General features: G+C 38.5%; 1 protein-coding gene across 7 annotated transcripts in view; it reads left to right on the top strand.

The window, feature by feature from the left end:
* Window positions 1–9,541, top strand: part of strbp (spermatid perinuclear RNA binding protein) — a 69,993-nt gene extending 60,452 nt beyond the window's left edge. For 4 of the 7 annotated variants that reach the window (XM_079448547.1, XM_079448549.1, XM_079448546.1 and 1 more), the window contains exons 14-19: window positions 1,809–1,961; window positions 2,047–2,181; window positions 2,586–2,726; window positions 2,852–2,981; window positions 3,489–3,539; window positions 6,609–8,846. In XM_079448547.1, the coding sequence (XP_079304673.1) occupies window positions 1,809–1,961; window positions 2,047–2,181; window positions 2,586–2,726; window positions 2,852–2,981; window positions 3,489–3,539; window positions 6,609–6,688 (690 nt within the window). In that variant the 3' untranslated portion in view covers window positions 6,689–8,846. Of the gene's footprint in view, window positions 1–1,808; window positions 1,962–2,046; window positions 2,182–2,585; window positions 2,727–2,851; window positions 2,982–3,488; window positions 3,540–6,608; window positions 8,847–9,046 lie in introns of those variants that run through there. The other 3 variants (XM_079448544.1, XM_079448543.1, XM_079448545.1) reach the window with 3 other exon arrangements.
* The last annotated feature ends 8,918 nt before the right edge of the window (window positions 9,542–18,459 follow it).

Below are 18,459 nucleotides of genomic sequence, written 5' to 3'. Positions count from 1 at the left end.
CTAAGGGAATGAGGGGCATAAAAACCTGCAAGGTTACAGTGATGAGCAGTATCACACATGCAACAGTGATGTTTTACAGTACTGAATATTAGCACAGGTGACTTCATCTCAATAGTCACTGCTATGCTAATATTCAGTATCCGTATAAGCACAATTGCAAATGTGGTCTTGGTTTATGTTGGTCTATGCATGTATATCTACATTTCGACTTCTAAAGAAGCGTTTATGTTACACAAGTTATTCTCGGATTGCAATGAAGGCCTCGGATCCATGAAGTCTGTGTGAACAACAGCTCTGTGGAGCGCAGAACTGCTTTAATCCTCTTTCTGTCTGTGCACAGCCAATAATGGCACCAACAGACCCAATATAGGTCTGACTGACAAATGAACATTGTTGCGATCTTGATGAGATCTTTGTCTTCTTACCAGGACTGTTGAATATAATTGTTTTTTGGACGCATCACGATGCTGATGTGAACGATTACGGCATCGATTTAAAAAAAATAATAACCGTAGATTAAAAATGCAATAAAATATTGTGTGACAACTGTTACTCCTTATTATCTCATTGGAAAGGTTGCTTTTTACATAAACCATATAAAAACATCAGAAGTATATGAAAATTCACTTTATTAACAGAAGTTGGACCGCTGTTGAAAGTAGGAGGCTTAAACAATTCATCGCGATTACAAATACTAATGAAATAAAGGTTTGCGTTTACGTAATACATGTCTGTACACTTTGCATATTCATTTTGTATTTATAAACACACGCATCTAAACATGTTTTTAAATGTAAGAAAAAATACAAATCTATATATGTTAATATATAATTTAAATGATATATAAATACATGCATGTATATATTTAGGAAATATTTGCATGTATTTGTATGTGTGCGTGCTTATAAATACAAAATAAATATGCACAGTGCACCGACAAATATGATGTAAACACAAACTTTCAATATTTTTGTATCGGTTAAATGCACACAGACAAATCATAAGGAGTGACCAATAGTAATGATTTATGAAAACATCACGGAGAATAGAAGTAAAAGGTTTTCAGTCTGACAGCGATGCTGCTGTATGTTAAAACCACATTGGCGATATCTTATGAGAGCATCTTAAAGAAACAGTGTACCTTCCAAAAATGAAAATTTTTTTGGATTTTACTTCAGTATATGTCAGATTATGTTAGCAAAGACAGTGTTTTTTGGGCATTTCTGATGTGTTGGGACAGGAAAGTGAGTAATGTTGTCAGCGTGTGTTGTGTAGGGAAGCCGACAGCTGGATTCACACTGATACAGTGATTTTTCAGCCTCGAGTATGTGCCGTGGTCAGATTTCAGGATCTTCTGTGCTCTTTTATGTCAGCTCAGATTTTTTTCAATCATGAATTCGCTCTCAATAATGAGCTCATTATCCCTGAAACCGGTCGACTCATGATGGCTGTCCCAGCATGTTAAATATATGTATTTCTTTAAGAATTTTAACTTTATAGCTCATGGTGTTCTCTTTTGTGACAAAAGTTACATACTCATTACTGTTGAGGGTCATGTGGCATTGTTAAAAAAGCTCACCATTTACTCAATGTTGGTGTTTCAATCTTGTATGACTTCCATGAAATATGAAAGGAGGAATGTTCACAATGCTTTTACAGATTCTTCTGACTTGCATGACTTGCACATTTAAACTGAAAGTATATGCACAAACAAGAGCGATTTGGATAAAGTGTGTACTGAATGACAATTTGCTTTTAGTCATGCCCTGTGTGTAGTAAAGTAGTGTTTTTGTGGACATTTGGTGTAGGTGCTTCAGGCGATGGGATACCCCACGGGCTTCGACACAGACCTGGACTCCATGAGTGCAGATGAGAAGTCAGACGGGGAAGGGAAAAGCGAAGCGACCACACATTTAAGCAATAACACATCACACTCCTCAGACAACTCCAACACACTGGAGGTGCACAACCACACACACAAACACTGTCAAAAATGAAATGTAATTGTATATGCTTGTACATGAAATGTAAATTGGATGTGTGTAGGTGCGAACTCAGGGTCCTATTCTGACGGCCAGCGGCAAAAACCCTGTGATGGAGCTCAATGAAAAACGTAGAGGCCTCAAGTACGAGCTCATCTCGGAGAGCGGAGGAAGTCATGACAAACGCTTCGTCATGGAGGTGAGTCACACATCCGTCATCCTCCAATCAGACGCCATTGAAAGTGGGCTTTGCTCATACCCGCTCGATTACTTGCGGGAAAAGTCTGTGAAAACACAGCGCGGGGAGACGAGAGGAGTGTCTTTGTGCGTCCGGGCCCCTCAAACAGTAGGTGTCAATGAGCTGTTTGCGCAAATTTATTTTTCGAGTTGAAATTTTTTATGGTGTCCTCGGAAGACAATCGCGCCGTTCCGATTTGTGTCATTCGCATCGCCTGCCGCAAGTTCACATCTACTGGCGTTTTTGCATCGACTTAATGTCACTTGTTATTTTCGTTTTGGTGTGAACCCAGCATTCGGTCATAAATAACAAATGTATGATGTAATTTCCTGTGTAAAACCCTCCCCCTATGCTCTCTTTGGCAGGTGGAGGTTGATGGACAGAAGTTCCGTGGCGCAGGGCCCAATAAAAAAGTAGCCAAAGCCAGCGCCGCCCTCGCCGCTCTAGAGAAACTCTTCTCTGGGCCCAATGCTGCTGGCAACAAGAAGAAAAAAATAATCCCTCAGGTAGATGATCAATAACATCTACAGTCATGAGTCACAGGGTCTGGTAGCTCATGAGCACTGGCGTTAATAATCGCATCAAAGCTGTCATGGGATTGGCTGGGTTTTTAATTTTGTGTGTGTTGTAGTCTAAAGGAGCATTAGCTGCAGCTGCTGCAGTGTCTGCTGTTGCGGCTCATGCAGCGCGGGGGAGAGGACGTCCCACCCTCACGCGAGGAGCATTCGTCAGCGCCGCTGCACCGGGATACGTCACGCCAGGTGTGTAAAGCCAAACCACTTATTATTCAGTTAAAACAAAGTTTTATCACAAAGTTGTTCCAAACTTGTATAATTATTATTTGTTCGGTTGAACACCAAAGAAAATACATTGAAGAATTTAGGAAAACAAACAGTTCTGAGGCAACTTTGACCACCATACTTATAGTCAATGGTGCCCCAGAAATGTCAGCCAGTAACATTCTTCCAAATATCAAAACAAAGAAATGTATACAGGTTTGGAACAACTTGAGGTTGAGTAAAACATCATTTTTATTTTTGGATGAATTATCTCTTTAATGCGGTTTATGAATATAAGTAGACAGATTCCATGAAAAAACACATCATGCATCCCTTATATAATAGTTTTATCATGCTGTTTTTGTTCTTTGGTAAAATGTGTTTGGAATGACATGAGGGTAAATAAAGAATGATAACTATCGTGTTTTGGTCAACCGACCCTTTGACACGAGCGCTTCCCTGTGGATGATGAATACCTTGTTCTCACAGGCTTCGGAACGCCCTACGGGTACAGCGCAGCAGCTGCTGCTCCCGCATACGGTACGTACGCCCTTCCTTCCTGTCCACCCTTCCTCCAGTCAGGGTCTACCGTCCAAATCTGCCCCCACTTACTCCTCCATTCAGCTCTAAGATTGGGCTTTGAAACCTAGCAGAACCCCAAAAACTTACGTCCACTAAGAAACCGGTAAAGAAAGATCTTCCTGGATGATGGAACCGAATCATAGCCTTTTGGTTCTGAACTGTGGTTGGAGCAAGACTTGCTGCATCTGGCCTGAGTGTGACTTTGCTCGTGTAGTCTGCCTGCTCGACGCTTGGCCCATTTCTCTTCAGTCTGGGCGGCTCTGTGGGCGTCAACTTTAGTGCTGCTGTCTACAGCGCACAGTTACATCATTCAAAGCAGCCGCTGCGCGTGATGGATCGATAAGAGAGAGAGGGAGAGAGAGAGCGCGCTAAACTTGACAAACATTTTGGTGCTTGTAGAATGTTCAAGTAGGCCACACTAATGCGTTCCCAAGTCCTCGCATCTGTGATTAGAGTTGCGTAAATGGTTAATGGCCTCATATGTCAGTCTTTATAACAGCTAAAACTAATCAAAAACATTAATAAACATTATTTATAATTGTGACCAATCTCTACTTTTAGTGTAAGTAATGAACATTGGTCAACATTGGAGTCACTTTTACAAACCCTGCATTTCTCTCTTCATCTTTGCAATGCACCATTCCAAAAGTCAATGGATGCCGTCAACTATAGTGCGTATGTGCTTAAGCTATTTTTACAGTTCAAAAATCTCATACAGGACACAATGGACATTACTAACCATGGTTTTACTACAGTTAAAACCATGATGTTACTGTAGTAAAACCAAAGTTATGGCACTGGTAAACCAAGAAACCTCTATCACTGCAGTTTTCAAACCTGTATACATTTCATTGTTCTGTTGAACACAAAAGAAGATATTTTAAAGAATGTTATGTGGGAAGATTGTGGGAAACTACACAAAACAGGGTCACCATTGGCTACCGTAGTAGATTTCTTCCTACTATAGTAGTCAATGGTGCCCCAGAACGGTTTGATTACAAGCATTCTTCCAAATGAGTTTTTTGTGTTCAACAGAACAAAGACATTTCTTCAGGTTTGAAACATCGCACTGATGCGTAAACCGTCTGTGTTTTTAAGTATCGAGTATTATTCCGATCATCTCTCAGATCCGTCCCAAATAAGGATGCTTTGAATGAGTCTTATGTGCAGGGTGGACTAGGTGAGGTGGGGTTCCGGAACGAGGACCGAATTCGAAGGGTTGTTTGCTGGGTTTTCTGCGTTTGTTGGAGGATAAGAGGGGTGGGCGGGGGGTGGATACGGGTTCGCTCCCAGCGCCCTGGTCTCTGCCTGCCACATAAAGAGCGTTCCTTTAGGTGGAAGGTGAAACCTGTGAATCGAGCTGTAAAAGAACAGTGCCCCCCCCTTACCATCCTTTTGGTCGGGTGCCTGAGAGCTGTGTGCATGCATTAATTCTCACCAGCCATGCTGTTCAACCCTGTGCCTCCTGTTGCTGCTTTGAGATTTCTAAATGGGAGCGACTGTGAGACTACGACTGCGCTTCTGTTTGCACACAAACACACACATGACATAGAATGAACACTCCACATAAGAGCGCCAGCCGACGAACCAGCACTCTGTATCCCTCCGTACACTTCAGGCAATACACTAGTCAGAATAATAGTTAAAGCCAGTATTCAGATGACTAAATAAACCCATAGGAATGTGTTTTTAAGTATTCTTGTTGCTGGGACTTTTGTTACGGTATATCGTATTTTGCGCTATTGGGTTTGTAGTGTCTTTTAACCAATTGATAATAAATTAAATCATTTAGATTTTATTCGATAATGATTTATATACAGTTTTATAGACTGCGAAGTAGATTGCATTTCGTGACACAATATTTACTAATTAAAATCCAGTTTGCAGCGATTGTTTTAGTGATTTCTGCGGCCAAAAATGCTTGATTTTGTAGCGGCTTTATTTCAAATTTTGCTATTAAAATGGGGGGTTTGGAAAAAGGAGAACAAAAAGCTAGTTTTTTTTAATGGATGTCAATGGATGTTGTCAGCCGTTACGCTTTCTCCAATTGTAAGTGTTACAGACCTTTCTATCTCTGCTTCACTTTGGAGCTGGTTTTGAGGGAACATCTTCAGCCAAATTATGCAGAAAATTTGTGACGATCTCTAAATTTCAAATCGCCGCAGATATTGCCGAGTTTGTGGATTATGCGTTAAATTCTGTAATCGTCTGTTAGAAATAGGAGAATAATAGACATATTTATATTAAGAATGGCTATTCAATTAACACAATTTACTTCAATTTCAAGTTAATGAATGATCAGTCACAGCATTTTAGGCAGATATATTTACTTTGGTGAATAACAACACACTTTCATACTCATGTAACTGGTATTTATTTGTTGATTTCATTAAACAAAAACACGGCTTGCTTAAAAAGATATAAAAAAGGAGAGAAATGTAAACGATTATGTTAACATGTTATCTCAAATTATTTACAGTCTTCTGAATAGCCAGTGCTAACAATATTGTGCAAGTTATCACGATATACCGTATTATTGAATACGTCACAAGTCTTTATAGACCTCTTTGGATGACGTAAACAATACTGTTTCAGCGCTGATCCAAAATAACTTCCTGTTTCAGTTCCACAAGCTTTTGAACAACATGCAACCAACAGAACATTTATAACAGTGTTAAACAAATAACTTTAAGATTTCTTGATGCATGCAAGATAAAAACTGAAACCAGAAGTGTTTCTGGACTAGTGTTTACATCTTGCAAAGTGATCTATACCATGATTGATGACATAACCACAGTATATAAAACAGGTACACATCTTATTTCTAATCCCAATAAATGCTTTATTAACACCTCTCTTTTTATCTTGCAATTCTTACAGTTTTTTTCCCCACTGTCCTCCCCACTCTGGGATGCATAAGCCCATGCTAGAATATATTAAATTGGCACACGCTTTCATTTTAGACACCCTCAAGTTCTTTAATTTCTCCTGGACTTATGTGGAGTGCTCTTTTCGTTTTCTCTCCAGGTTTGCCCAAGAGAATGCTTCTGTTGCCCATCATGAAAATGCCCGCCTACCCTGTCCCCCACCACTACTACTCCTTTTAGCTCAGGAGCCTGTCTACACACACACACACACACACACGCGCGCGCGCGCACACAGAGCTTCAGATGACATCACAAGGAATGGTCAGGTAGAACAGCCCTATCAAATGCAGGGATAACTAAAAGGGGGTTTGTCAAGTGCTTTTATTTCCTCATTTTCACTTTTTTTGTTCTTACTGTCCTCCGATTTTAAAACGAAATGCAGGTTTTACATTCTAGAAAACTTGAAGGATTTGTACTGTGAATTGTTACCTCATTCTGGGAAACTTAAATTATATCAGCCTTTTTTGTTATCATGGTTGTAATTCTTTCTCTGTAGAATGGAAAGAGGTTGTGTTTTGACACGGGCGTAATCGATGTATGGATATCAGGAGCTGTTTAAGATGTATAGATGTAATACAAACTACTGTTGACAAATAAACCTTATCTTCATGAACTGACTGGTGTAGGTTTGACGCTGCTTTAGTGGCGACGTAGCATTTCCGCATTCTACTCTTGAATTTAGTACTGAAAATAGCAGTTCAGAATGTCAATTTTTATGTAGATGTTTTAAAGAATGTTTTGGGCTCTAGCATCGGTGATGGCAGACATTTCCACAGAAAGTCATTTCGAGTAAGGCATTTGTTAAACGGTTAAAGCGTGTCTATTCTAAAATTTGTCCAAGGCTTCTTTTTGTGGTTTTACTTTAAGGTTATACAGTGGAGTTTTCGTTGTAGTAGAATTGTCTTTATAAGTCGATTTAATATGACCAAACTTAATTTCTGTGAGACTTCTGCAAAGAATCAATAACTGTTAAGTATTTGAAATTAATATACAATAAAAGATACATTAAATATTAAGTGTTATACAACTAGCCAGAGCGATAACCAAACACAGAACGGAAAGACATGCTCCACGGGCTCCACGGTGCGTGCGTCTGATGAAACCGTCTACAGTATCCTTGAATTTGTGCAATTTAAAGTTATTGTAAAACATAAAATATTAATTTGTACAGACAAATGTAGTGGTCAAAGGTCTTGTGATTATTCTGTCCAACTATCTGATGAGATGAAATTATTTTCTGTGGCACTCAGGAAAAACGGATTTGGAACCCAAAACAGTTCTTTAACAGCTTGTGTTTTCAAATGTAGCTCAATCTTTTGAAAAGTCTTTTAGTGTTGAGTGACCTTTGCGTCACCCATAGATCTTTACTTTAGTGGTCCCAAGAAATGGTAACTTCATTAAATGTCAAAGCCTCTCCACAGAAGACAAGTTAGTCAGGCTTTAGCTTTCTTCTTCGTTGTTCCACTAGAAGGTCAGTAGAGTAACAATCTTAAGGAGAGACACACACATTACACGACTCAAACATGAGCACTCACACGGACACACACCGGAGCCTCCAGTCACAGCCTTACAACGGAGAATCGAAAGCAGCAACAAGGGATCCATGGAGACATGCTACTGATATGTGTTTTTGTTTGTTTGTTTTTACTTATTGATGAGTATCTAATTGTGTGTGAGATGTTATTTCATACTCCTCCAGAGGCCAGCACAAGCAAATTCATATAAAGGCCAGTTGCACATTGCCTGGTAGTATTCCAGACCCTTTATGGGTCATTCCCGATACCTCCAAAGATGACCCCACTTAATTGTGACTGCCTCACACCAAGGACCAAGACGAAAGGTTTGTCCTTGTTTTAATGCTTCTTCAGCCGAGGGTTGATGAAAACGTGTTTAAGAATTGACTACAATACTTCTTGTCAGATGTTTTTAGCGGCGCTTGTGCTGGCTTATGGCTGGGTCATGATCATCGCTTACCAAAGAGGAATACAATTGCCATGGTTACATGAGTGGTCACGGTTTTCCCATTCATTGTTAATGGACTCCCCCTCCCCATTCCTCATGGTCATCCTCATGTGTCCACTCTCAACCGATGGCTTGTCCTCTTTGGTAGTGATTATTGCTGTCATTGTACTATACTCTCTCGAAAATCACAACAGACCTGATTTGTCAGAGTTATGTACTAACTACATCTGTACGGAAACTTAAAAGTTGCCGCATACGTTTCACATTTCCTCTGCCTTTTATATCGAATGAACGAGCTCAGAGTTCTTTCCATTTGAATAGTTTTTTTCCCTGTATGATTTTTTCTTTTTTGTCGGAAAGTGATAAACGTGCAGCTTAAGTTGTTGATGTTTTTTATTAACCTGAAACGCTCCCAGTGCAATGAAAACTCCACGTACAGCCTGAAAGAGCAGAGGCCCTAGTATCCACCCCTGGGGCACACCCCAACTCCATTTACCTTCATCAGAATGTATTCCCCTGCCTCCTGCTGGGCCGCACCATTAATCACAGCTTTCTCTGCTCTTGTCCTTACTGTAGGTGGTCTTTTCATTGACAATCCCTTTTACCAGCCTCGGACCATCGCTCCTTTTTTTATTCACTTGGGTCCTCAAGATCTCTTCTCTGACTTCTAGAACCATCAGGTTGTGTGGCTTTAAAGTGTCGTACCACTCCAGGCTTGGCCAGGCTGTCTCCACCGCACAGAAATGGCCCAAACTTCATACACTGTCCACTCAAACCCATCCATACCCTATCTATGGATCCAAAACGGCACCAATCTTACAAAAGCAATATTCCATTTGACTTGCTCATCCCGAAAAACGGCTGGGGACCTCGTTTCCTCCGTATATAGCAATACACTTGAACTTCTTTGGGCTTTAAGCTTACTTGAGATGATGTGAATGTTCAGTTGAGTTACTCTTGACTTGGCATTGCAATATAGGCATTATCATTGTATATTTACCACATGTGTATGTGTGGCTATATTATAAATATACACAAATCTGCATATATATGTATGGTCTGTGGCACTATAAATATATATGTGTAGATATACCTATGTACTTATGTATATTTATATACAGTATATATATACATATACATATTCTTGGTATTCATTATTTTAGATTTGTAAAGTGATATGTAAACAAACTAGGATATAGCTTTCTTCCAATTTTATATATACAGTATATACGGTACATATATGCTAAGCAATTTAATCTTGTAATTCAACCTAGTGAACATGCAATATGAAAGCCCTTTTCTTAATCTACCTGCAGCAGATTAGTCATGTTTCCATTGTTGCACCTTCAGCAGCTTGATCGTGTCTTTTCACTAGATCTGTGTGAGCGTGTATGTATGCCCGCATGCTCAGTCGACCAAAGTCTGCAGTTCTGGTTGGGTTTAGAGGTCGTCCTAAAACATATGGCCACCTGTACATGACAGACATACATGCAGGTCTTTCTAAAGCACATCTGACTGAGGTGCATACTCATACACACTATCGCTAACACTTTTGTGTGAGCAGGTCTGACGGGCAGCTAGCGTGACCCAGTCACTCTCTTTTCCTCGCAAAGCACAGGTAACTTTCCTTTATGCAGCAAGGTGGCCGTCCATTTGATTCTTTGGGCATTCTTTCATACATACTAGGGCCTGCTTCACACCGCATGCATAAACTATGTATTATTTTTATTGTTGTGGTGCCTATATTGACAGGTTGCTACATTACAGCATTGCTTAGCAGAAACCTAGCTGAAATTAACATTTAGGCATAGAGCTTTATTTTTGCCGTTTGTGGCTTACTGAATGGAACAGAAAACATATTGAAACTGCACTGAAAAACTATTTTATCATTTGTTTGGTCATTTAAACCTGGTCTCCCGGGAATTCGTAGCGGTTTTACGGAATGGGTTATCCGCACGAGTCCGTATGATGTGAATCGTACAAAACGTGCATTTATTAGAAAAATTCAACACAGAAACCCCTTAACCTAGCGTCACTGATGCAAAGCAAATTGTACTAAAACGTACGAATAAGATCCCACGAATTCACACTTCATAAAATAGGTATGAATTTCAGTGAGTTGGTAAATTTGACTGATTTGTAATATTTTATAGCTGCAGTTGTGGGGAGCTTGCATTGCAGTTATCCTATTATTTGGATTTTAACGTGATGCTCACTTTATTTATTTTTTTCAATTTATTGTCATTGTACACTAATCCCGCTGTTTGAAAAAATGACTTTTCAATACTATAAGAGAATTGCTAGGAATTGCTGACGTGAATGGTGCTTTGTTTTAGGCAACAAATCGGAAATAAAAATTCTATTGGATTAGTTGACGTAACCGAATAACAATACAAAAAATGAATAAGATAGGTTACTTCCCTACCACCAAAAGTCAAACTCGTTCAACCCTGTATATCTATGGACTATAGAATGTCAATGTTACAATTAACCTCACATACAGTACTAACCCAGAAGTCACAATAGATGCTTTTCCACCGTTAGGCCAAATGGTCCTAAAAACAGTAAGGAACCGTTTACAACAGCACAATTACAAACTGTTACGAGTCTAGAATTACCAACACTGTTGATCTGCATAGAGGCGGTCATACAGCAGGAACACTTTCAATGCGAACGCTCAACGCCATTTGTTGCATCTACTGCGGTGTGAAACAAGCCTTGTTTGGTGCAGCAGCACAAGGTTGCTATTTATTATCTCTGCGTTTTTCTTCAGCGTGTGTGTTGTAGCGCAACTTTAGGCGAACTAATTAAAAACAATCAAAATACTCCCAGTTATCAACCACAGAGCACAGTACCGGCAAAAGAAGTGATTGGAGAAGCGTTTTCACATCCTTCTGAATGTTAAACTATAGTCCGAATGCTTCGCTAAAAGTACAAAAAAATGTATTTTATATACAGTATTTCCTTATACACCTGTGAAATAATGAGTAATTCTTTCACTGGTATTGTATTGATGCGTGTATGTCAAAATAATTTTACTACTGCAATTTCTGAATAATCATCTTAGAACAACAATTTTGGATTTCACTAAGAGATGCAGCTCACCAACTTCAACACCCAGCTCACGTAAATGAATATATATTAAACCCGTCCCCTTACATACGTAAATCTTCCCATGTATTTAGTAATACGTTAGCCGTTGTGTTTGGATGTGAAGTATCGTAGCTTTTAAAATAGGAAAGATGGGATATAATCAATAGTACAGTATAAGTTAGGAACAGCAAGCGTCAATGTCCTTGTTTGTCATAACATGATTTTTTTTCTTCCTGTGCTTCTTAAAATTTCCTTTACAAAAGAAATGAGTTTTTGTCCTTCCCAACCAGACGAGACTTGGGTTATTTTTGAATTAGAGATGGTAAGTCTTGTATGGGTAAGTTTTATGTGGAAATGCAATAGATAGAGACAAGGTTTGTCTTTTTTTAGCTCTTTGAATGGTTGTCAAACACACAAGCTCCTTTCCGTGATCTGCGCTGAACAAGTCAATGCACCGCGTAGCAATAAAAATGCGATAGGGAGTAAGATGGAGGAATTTTAAAGTGTAGCTGATAATACTTCAATTAAAAATCATGTCATAGTTTTCCATGTAGTCGTTTCGTTAAATGTTTATTAAAATGTAGCGCTATAGTTCAGAAAGGATGAGCCGTCTTTTAAAGCCATTCAAATGCTGAAAACGCACATTGTTGCTATATTGCTTTGCATACATAAACAACCTGAAGCTTAAAAAATACGCAACGGTTAATAACTGACTTTTTATTGAACACTGATGTCCTCTATATGATGTTTAGTAATCCACTCAAGACAATGCGTCAAAGCAATGTATCAGATTGTTGTCAACAAGGACAGGGATGTTTCATTAATGTAAAACTACAAAACTAAGCCATATACAGTAGTCTGTCTCTATAAGCATAGGAAGTAGCCCTGTTGTTTTGCTGCGATGCTTTAGAAGCAATAAAATATCTCCTGAAGTGCCAGCCTGCCTCCCCAGGTGGTGTTGGCAAGCAGATGGTCTTCATAAATATGTTGTGAGGAATCATGTTTTAGTTGAGTTTAAGTACGAATTCTGCTCATCAGAGTCTTGCGGAGCTCATCCGCTTGTGTTTGGAATATCGGTGGGGGGAACGCATATGCACAGCTGCTTCAAGTCTGAAGATGACGTCTGAAATGAAACTGCAATAAAAGAACCAGAGGGGTTTGCGATCACATAGGATTCAAATGACATAAGCTTGGTGCAAAAGGTGCGGTCATAAGTCGCAGATACAGCAGACAGGCCCTTCCAAGTAACCGACCGGAAAATAATGTCTGCGTCATTTTGTTATTGAAATAAGAAAAACAGTGCCGAGGTTTTGCGGTTAGCACAGTGGTGTGTTCGTTTTGAGGCTAATGGTGCTTCTGCACGTTATGCGGGTTCGAGTACTCGGTCTCCATTGTGTCAAGAGCCACTTAAGGAAGTTTTGAATGATACGAATACTTTCTCTGACTGTTTAAATTGTGCACCATTGTCCAGTCATTATATTTGGGATTATCAATGTTAGATCCATTATATATTGATATTCCAATGATGAAACAAGCATCATTTTGAAATGGTAGCCGGTGTTGGACAACCAAGCTACACTTAATGAAAAAGTTCACCTTCAAAATACAAATTCTGTTATCATTTACCCACCCTGTCGTCATTTTTAACGTGGGATTTTTCTTTCTTCTGCAAAACACAAATGATTATATTGAAAAATAACGTTGGTCCCCTTTTTGACTTCTATTGTTTGGATAGAAAACCAATGCAAGTCAATTGGTTTTCTGGTAACTACATATCTTCTTTTGTGTTTGCAGAGAGTAGAAAGTCATACAGGTTTGAAATGAGAAGACGGCGTGTAAATAATGACATCATTTTCAATTTGAGTGTGCACTATTCCTTTAATGTGTGATGTCATTACATCTATTCAAATACCAAACCAAATAGCAGCAAAACAAATGATGTTTTTAAACTTTTCGGTGAGCCATTCGTTTTGGCAGATCAGATTGTTGTGGGGTCTGACAAGTGTGGTTCAGCATGTCAGGCCAATAATGGCATATTTTTTATCCTTTACTGTTCCTTACAAGTGAATCAAAGGCGTCAGCAACACTGCTGTGACAGGTCTCCATCCACTTTCATATTATAAGCAAAGATTCTGCTAATCATCACATTTTGAGATTTATGTAAGAGACAAAATTTAAAGTATGATTTGCCCCGAAAGTAAATCATATTTGTATTTATATAGAAAATATCTATATTTATAATTTTGTGTTTTCTGTAGTTTTTGGGGGCTGTCATTTTTACAAGTACATTACAATAATTCCTTGACAAACATTTACTTGTTTTGTCACACTGGTGCTCAAAGCAGCAGGCTTGTACAATATTTCGAAAGTAAAATTGACCTTGTTATGAAGGAAAGGGACTTGTGTGTGGGACTAGAATCAGAAAAAGCTGCTAATCCAGTATGCGAGCTTGCAATCCACTTCCAAAAATAAAGATCCAGTTTGAGCCTAAACAAGCTTTGCGAAATAAATTGCTGAAGCGAATGTTGTTGTTTTTTCCAAGTCTCCGATCTTCTCCCACATATAGCCGGGGCAGATGTGCACAGATGTCATTTGATCTGGTTCATGCGTAAACTGGGATCTTTACTTTCCTGTAGACTGAACCAGCGATAGAGCCATTTTTAGGTTTGGAATGTATTCTGTAGTTGAATGTAGTTTAATAGAAAAGCTGCTGTAACGGATTAATAATCGATCTTTTTTATTTTTGGAGCGGGATTTTATTGCTCTGCCACGACTCTGTAAATACTCCTCTTGAGTTGGACTGCAGGGGAAAGCGGTCCAAGGGAATTTATTTATCAATTTCACAACTTTTATGTAATTTGACAAAATATATAAACAAACGAAACAAAAAATACATATCTACATTTGAGATATTATCGAGTATAATAATATAATGTGAATTGGTGATTGTGCACAACTTCTGTAAGCAAGCAGTGCTTGAACATGACAGCAGTAGATGTTTGCTAGCCGTGGTATCAAATGATGAAATTATAGTGGTTTGTCTGTCATTTTATCGCCACAATTTATGCTTTCCAAATAAAGTGCTGAATCTCTATAAAGTGTAAACCTTTTTAAAAAAATAAATCTATATCTATAAAGAATATGAAACCTTGATGTGTTGTGTTTTTCCTCCTTGTCAATCTTTATCTGTTTAGGCCAAGCACACTCCATCACGACATGCTTTTAGTGTGTACGTCTGTAGCGATAGTAGCGTGAAAGTTCACCCAAACATGTACATCCTGTCGTCATTTACCTCTTACTTTAACGGTATCGACACAACACCAATGCAAGTCAATGGGTAGCGCCGGTTGCTAACATTCTTCAAAATATATTTTTTTGTGTTCTGAATGAAAGATGACGATTCTGTCCTAATTTACTCGACCTCAGATAGTTTAAAACCTGTATAAATGTCTTTGTTCTGCTAAACACAAAGAAAGATATATTAAAGAATGCCAGTAGCCGAACAGATCTCAACCTCTATTGACTCGCATGGTACAGGTGCATCTCAATTTATACGAATATCACGAAAATTGTCAATATTTTTTGTTCCTCATTTCAGAAAGTAAAACCAATATATGATAGATTCATTACACATCAAGTGAAATATTTCAAGCCTTTATTTCTTGAAATTCTGATGATTGTGGCTTACAGATAATGAAAACCCAAAATTCAGTGTCTCAGAAAAAATTATATTTTAAACAGAAATGTCAGGCTTCTGAAAAGTATGTTCATGTCTATGCACTCAATACTCAGTTGGGCTTCCTTTTGCATGAATTACTGCAATAAATATTCACCTTTTTCACAATATTCTAATTATTTGAGATGAACCTGTATTTATTTCCCTACTATGGCAGTAAAAGCGGTATAAGATCTGTTTGGTTACTGACATTCTTCCAAAAATCGCACACAAGACTTGTGAAAAAAACAAGCTAATGATCTGTGCACCATTAATGAGCGTGCAAAGGTCCAACGTCTGTTTCACACACTTCTACTTTTGCATTGTGTGTGCGGTGAATGTTCATCAACTGTTCAAAAACGTTACTACACCTTTAGAAATGAACCAGTTTTATTAAAGTAAAGAGATTTTTTATGGCATTAATTTTGCAACTAGTTTGGCTTTTTTAAATTTTTCATCACAGCATTCAGTTAATATAATTGAAGAAAAGTTCAAGTTATTCTATGTAATTTATGGTGAAATTACTACATTTTCCTGTCCATCAATTTTTGTTGTCATACTGAATTCATCAGATACTGAACTCATCACTGCACTGCACCGTTCCTGCAGTGCACCGACCGCACAGCATCTGTGTGAATGTTCTAACCTAACGCGTCACAGAAAAATACATGCACTGCAGATGGAGTATGTGTAAAATTCACTTTTTTTGTTGAACACATTTCACAATCGTAGCTAACTTCCAGATGAAGATCGCTTATCATTTCACTCACTGCTACACTGCTGTGGACTTTTTGACTACTGTGTTTTTAAATGACAATGTCTTATAAATGACACATCTGGACTAAAAGTACAGTAGTCAAAAATGACATGATTGTCTTGTAGCAGTGAGTGAAGTTAAAAGCGATCTTCAGAAATCGATGATGAGCAAACGGTCTCGTAAATTTAACACCAGTTAGACTGGAGTGTGTGAAACACCATTAGATCAGATGACAATGATATTTTACGACTGCGATGACCGCTCACTGTAAACTGCTGGCTTTGGGTTCATGAGGGGTCAGAATTACAAGAGTAATTGGCACCTTTCAACAATATTAAATGAACGCTGGCATTGAGTTACGATACTCCAGAACAAAGCAGCTACACACAGAACCTGCCAGGCAAATGAGTGCGGTTAGCTACAGTTAGTTGAATATGTATTACTGTATATGGACATGTGTGGTCTCGTGACGTGGTTCAAAGGGTTTAGCCCCTAATCTGTAACACACTTGGATGGGGCAGTTTGGAACGAACATTCTGGGTAATGTTGGTGTTCTATGACTTGCTGTGATGTAGATGGTTAATCCTGCCGGCGACGCCAAGTGTAATCATTTCAACTCGCTGCTACCGTGGCCTACAACTCGAATCTTGTTCATTAATGGCCTTTAAACTAATGGCAGGGAGAGTAAACCAAATCTGATTATTTATATATTTGTAGATGATTTTATCGACACTTTGTATCGCTACTGTTATATTGTCAGATATTATTTGTGTCAGGAGGTGCGGTTTTCTTTGCCTCGATTCCTTTGAATCGATTTGAAACCTTAATGACTGTAGCTTGAGACATTTGTAAAACTTGTCATTTATAATGTTCATTTGTAATCTATAATTTTTATTTAAAATGTGTCTTTCCTGTGGCTCAGTGGTTGGAGCGTGGCGCCAGCAACGCCAAGGTCAAGGTTTGGATCCCAGGGGATCGCACATAGTCAGAAACAAATGTGTAGTACAATGCAATGTAAGTCGCTTTGTATAAAAGCGTCTGCCAAATGCGTAAATATAATTGTATTTTTTTTTTTGCTGTTCACATTTGCTAAATATAATCCGCTTCTATTTGTACATGCACAAAAATAGGCTGCGTTCACACTGACAGCCCAAATCCTAAATGGCCGACTAGACCCACATGACTGCCCTCCTATAGGCTGTTAACAAGCTTTGAGCCGTTAGGTAAGACTAAATATTCTTGAGCATGACAGTCTGCTTTACTGCCAAAATGTAAAAGATCCAAGTTGTTAATTGGACACCTCATCTGGGAAAACCATTACAGGTTTTTAGAGGCAACTGTTCTGGTTATTCATTAAAAGCTATTTTAGATGACTTAGCAAGCACAAGACCTCAGGCCTGTGTCAGCGAAACCTGGAACCCGGAGTCGAGCTGGGTCATCTATACGTGTCCGGTAAGACTCAATGCCTTTAACATTCCACCTGCTCTCTGCCAGTGTGTCTGAAATGCTAGGAAGGTTTGAGCGATCTGTGGGGTTTTATGTTTGACTCCGCACTGATGACAGGTTACTGTGTGTAACAGGATTCCCAAACTTGCTTAACACCTCTCAACATCTCATCCCACGGTGCTATTTAAAGAGTTAAGGTATCGTGTGTACACAGGCATAATTATATTAAGGGTCTTGCTTTAGCGCAACTGTTTCACTTGTGACTGTGTTTATTGACTTTGTTTACCATGACTTGTTTGGCTGTCAGTCGTTTGATGTATTAATGAGAAATAATAAGGGTGACGTCATTGGGACTCCAGGTTGAGGTAAGAGGTTCATATCAATTTTTCCATCGATTTAACCTTCATAGACCTCTTAGTGCAGAGATTATTTCAATGTTTTAAAGTGACGGATCACCAATATCAAAATACATCGTCATATCAAACCTGTTTTTCGTTCTTCTGTAGTACAGAAGATATTTTGAAGAATGTTGGTAGCCATTGACATTCTTCAAAATATCTTCTTTTGTGTTCCAACATAAAGGCGAATAAATTATACCAAATTTTTATTTTGGGCTAAACTATCCCCTCAAAGTATTTAAGACATCTTGGCAGGCACAGAAACTACACAATTTAAAAATGTAAAATCACAATGATCAGGAAATTAATCTGTATATTTAACAATTACAATTCAAGTATTTTAACGTGACCAGAGCTGTAAATGGTGTTTGGACCTACAAATGTTTCAAAATTGTATATCGAATCACATTAATCATATTTTTGGTCAAGGTGTGTAAAGACACTGTGACTATATATAAAGCATCATAAGAGAAATCTGGACATAAATCTTAATATTTCACAACATTTGCAGAAACACTATACACGTGTCTGAAATCGTATACGTACATACACACATACATACATACACAAGACCATGACA

Source organism: Barbatula barbatula, assembly GCF_947034865.1.
Source record: "Barbatula barbatula genome assembly, chromosome: 24".
Taxonomy (NCBI): Eukaryota; Metazoa; Chordata; class Actinopteri; order Cypriniformes; family Nemacheilidae; genus Barbatula; species Barbatula barbatula.
Note: the sequence above shows the minus strand (reverse complement) of the source record. Positions and strands in the feature narration are given on the sequence as shown.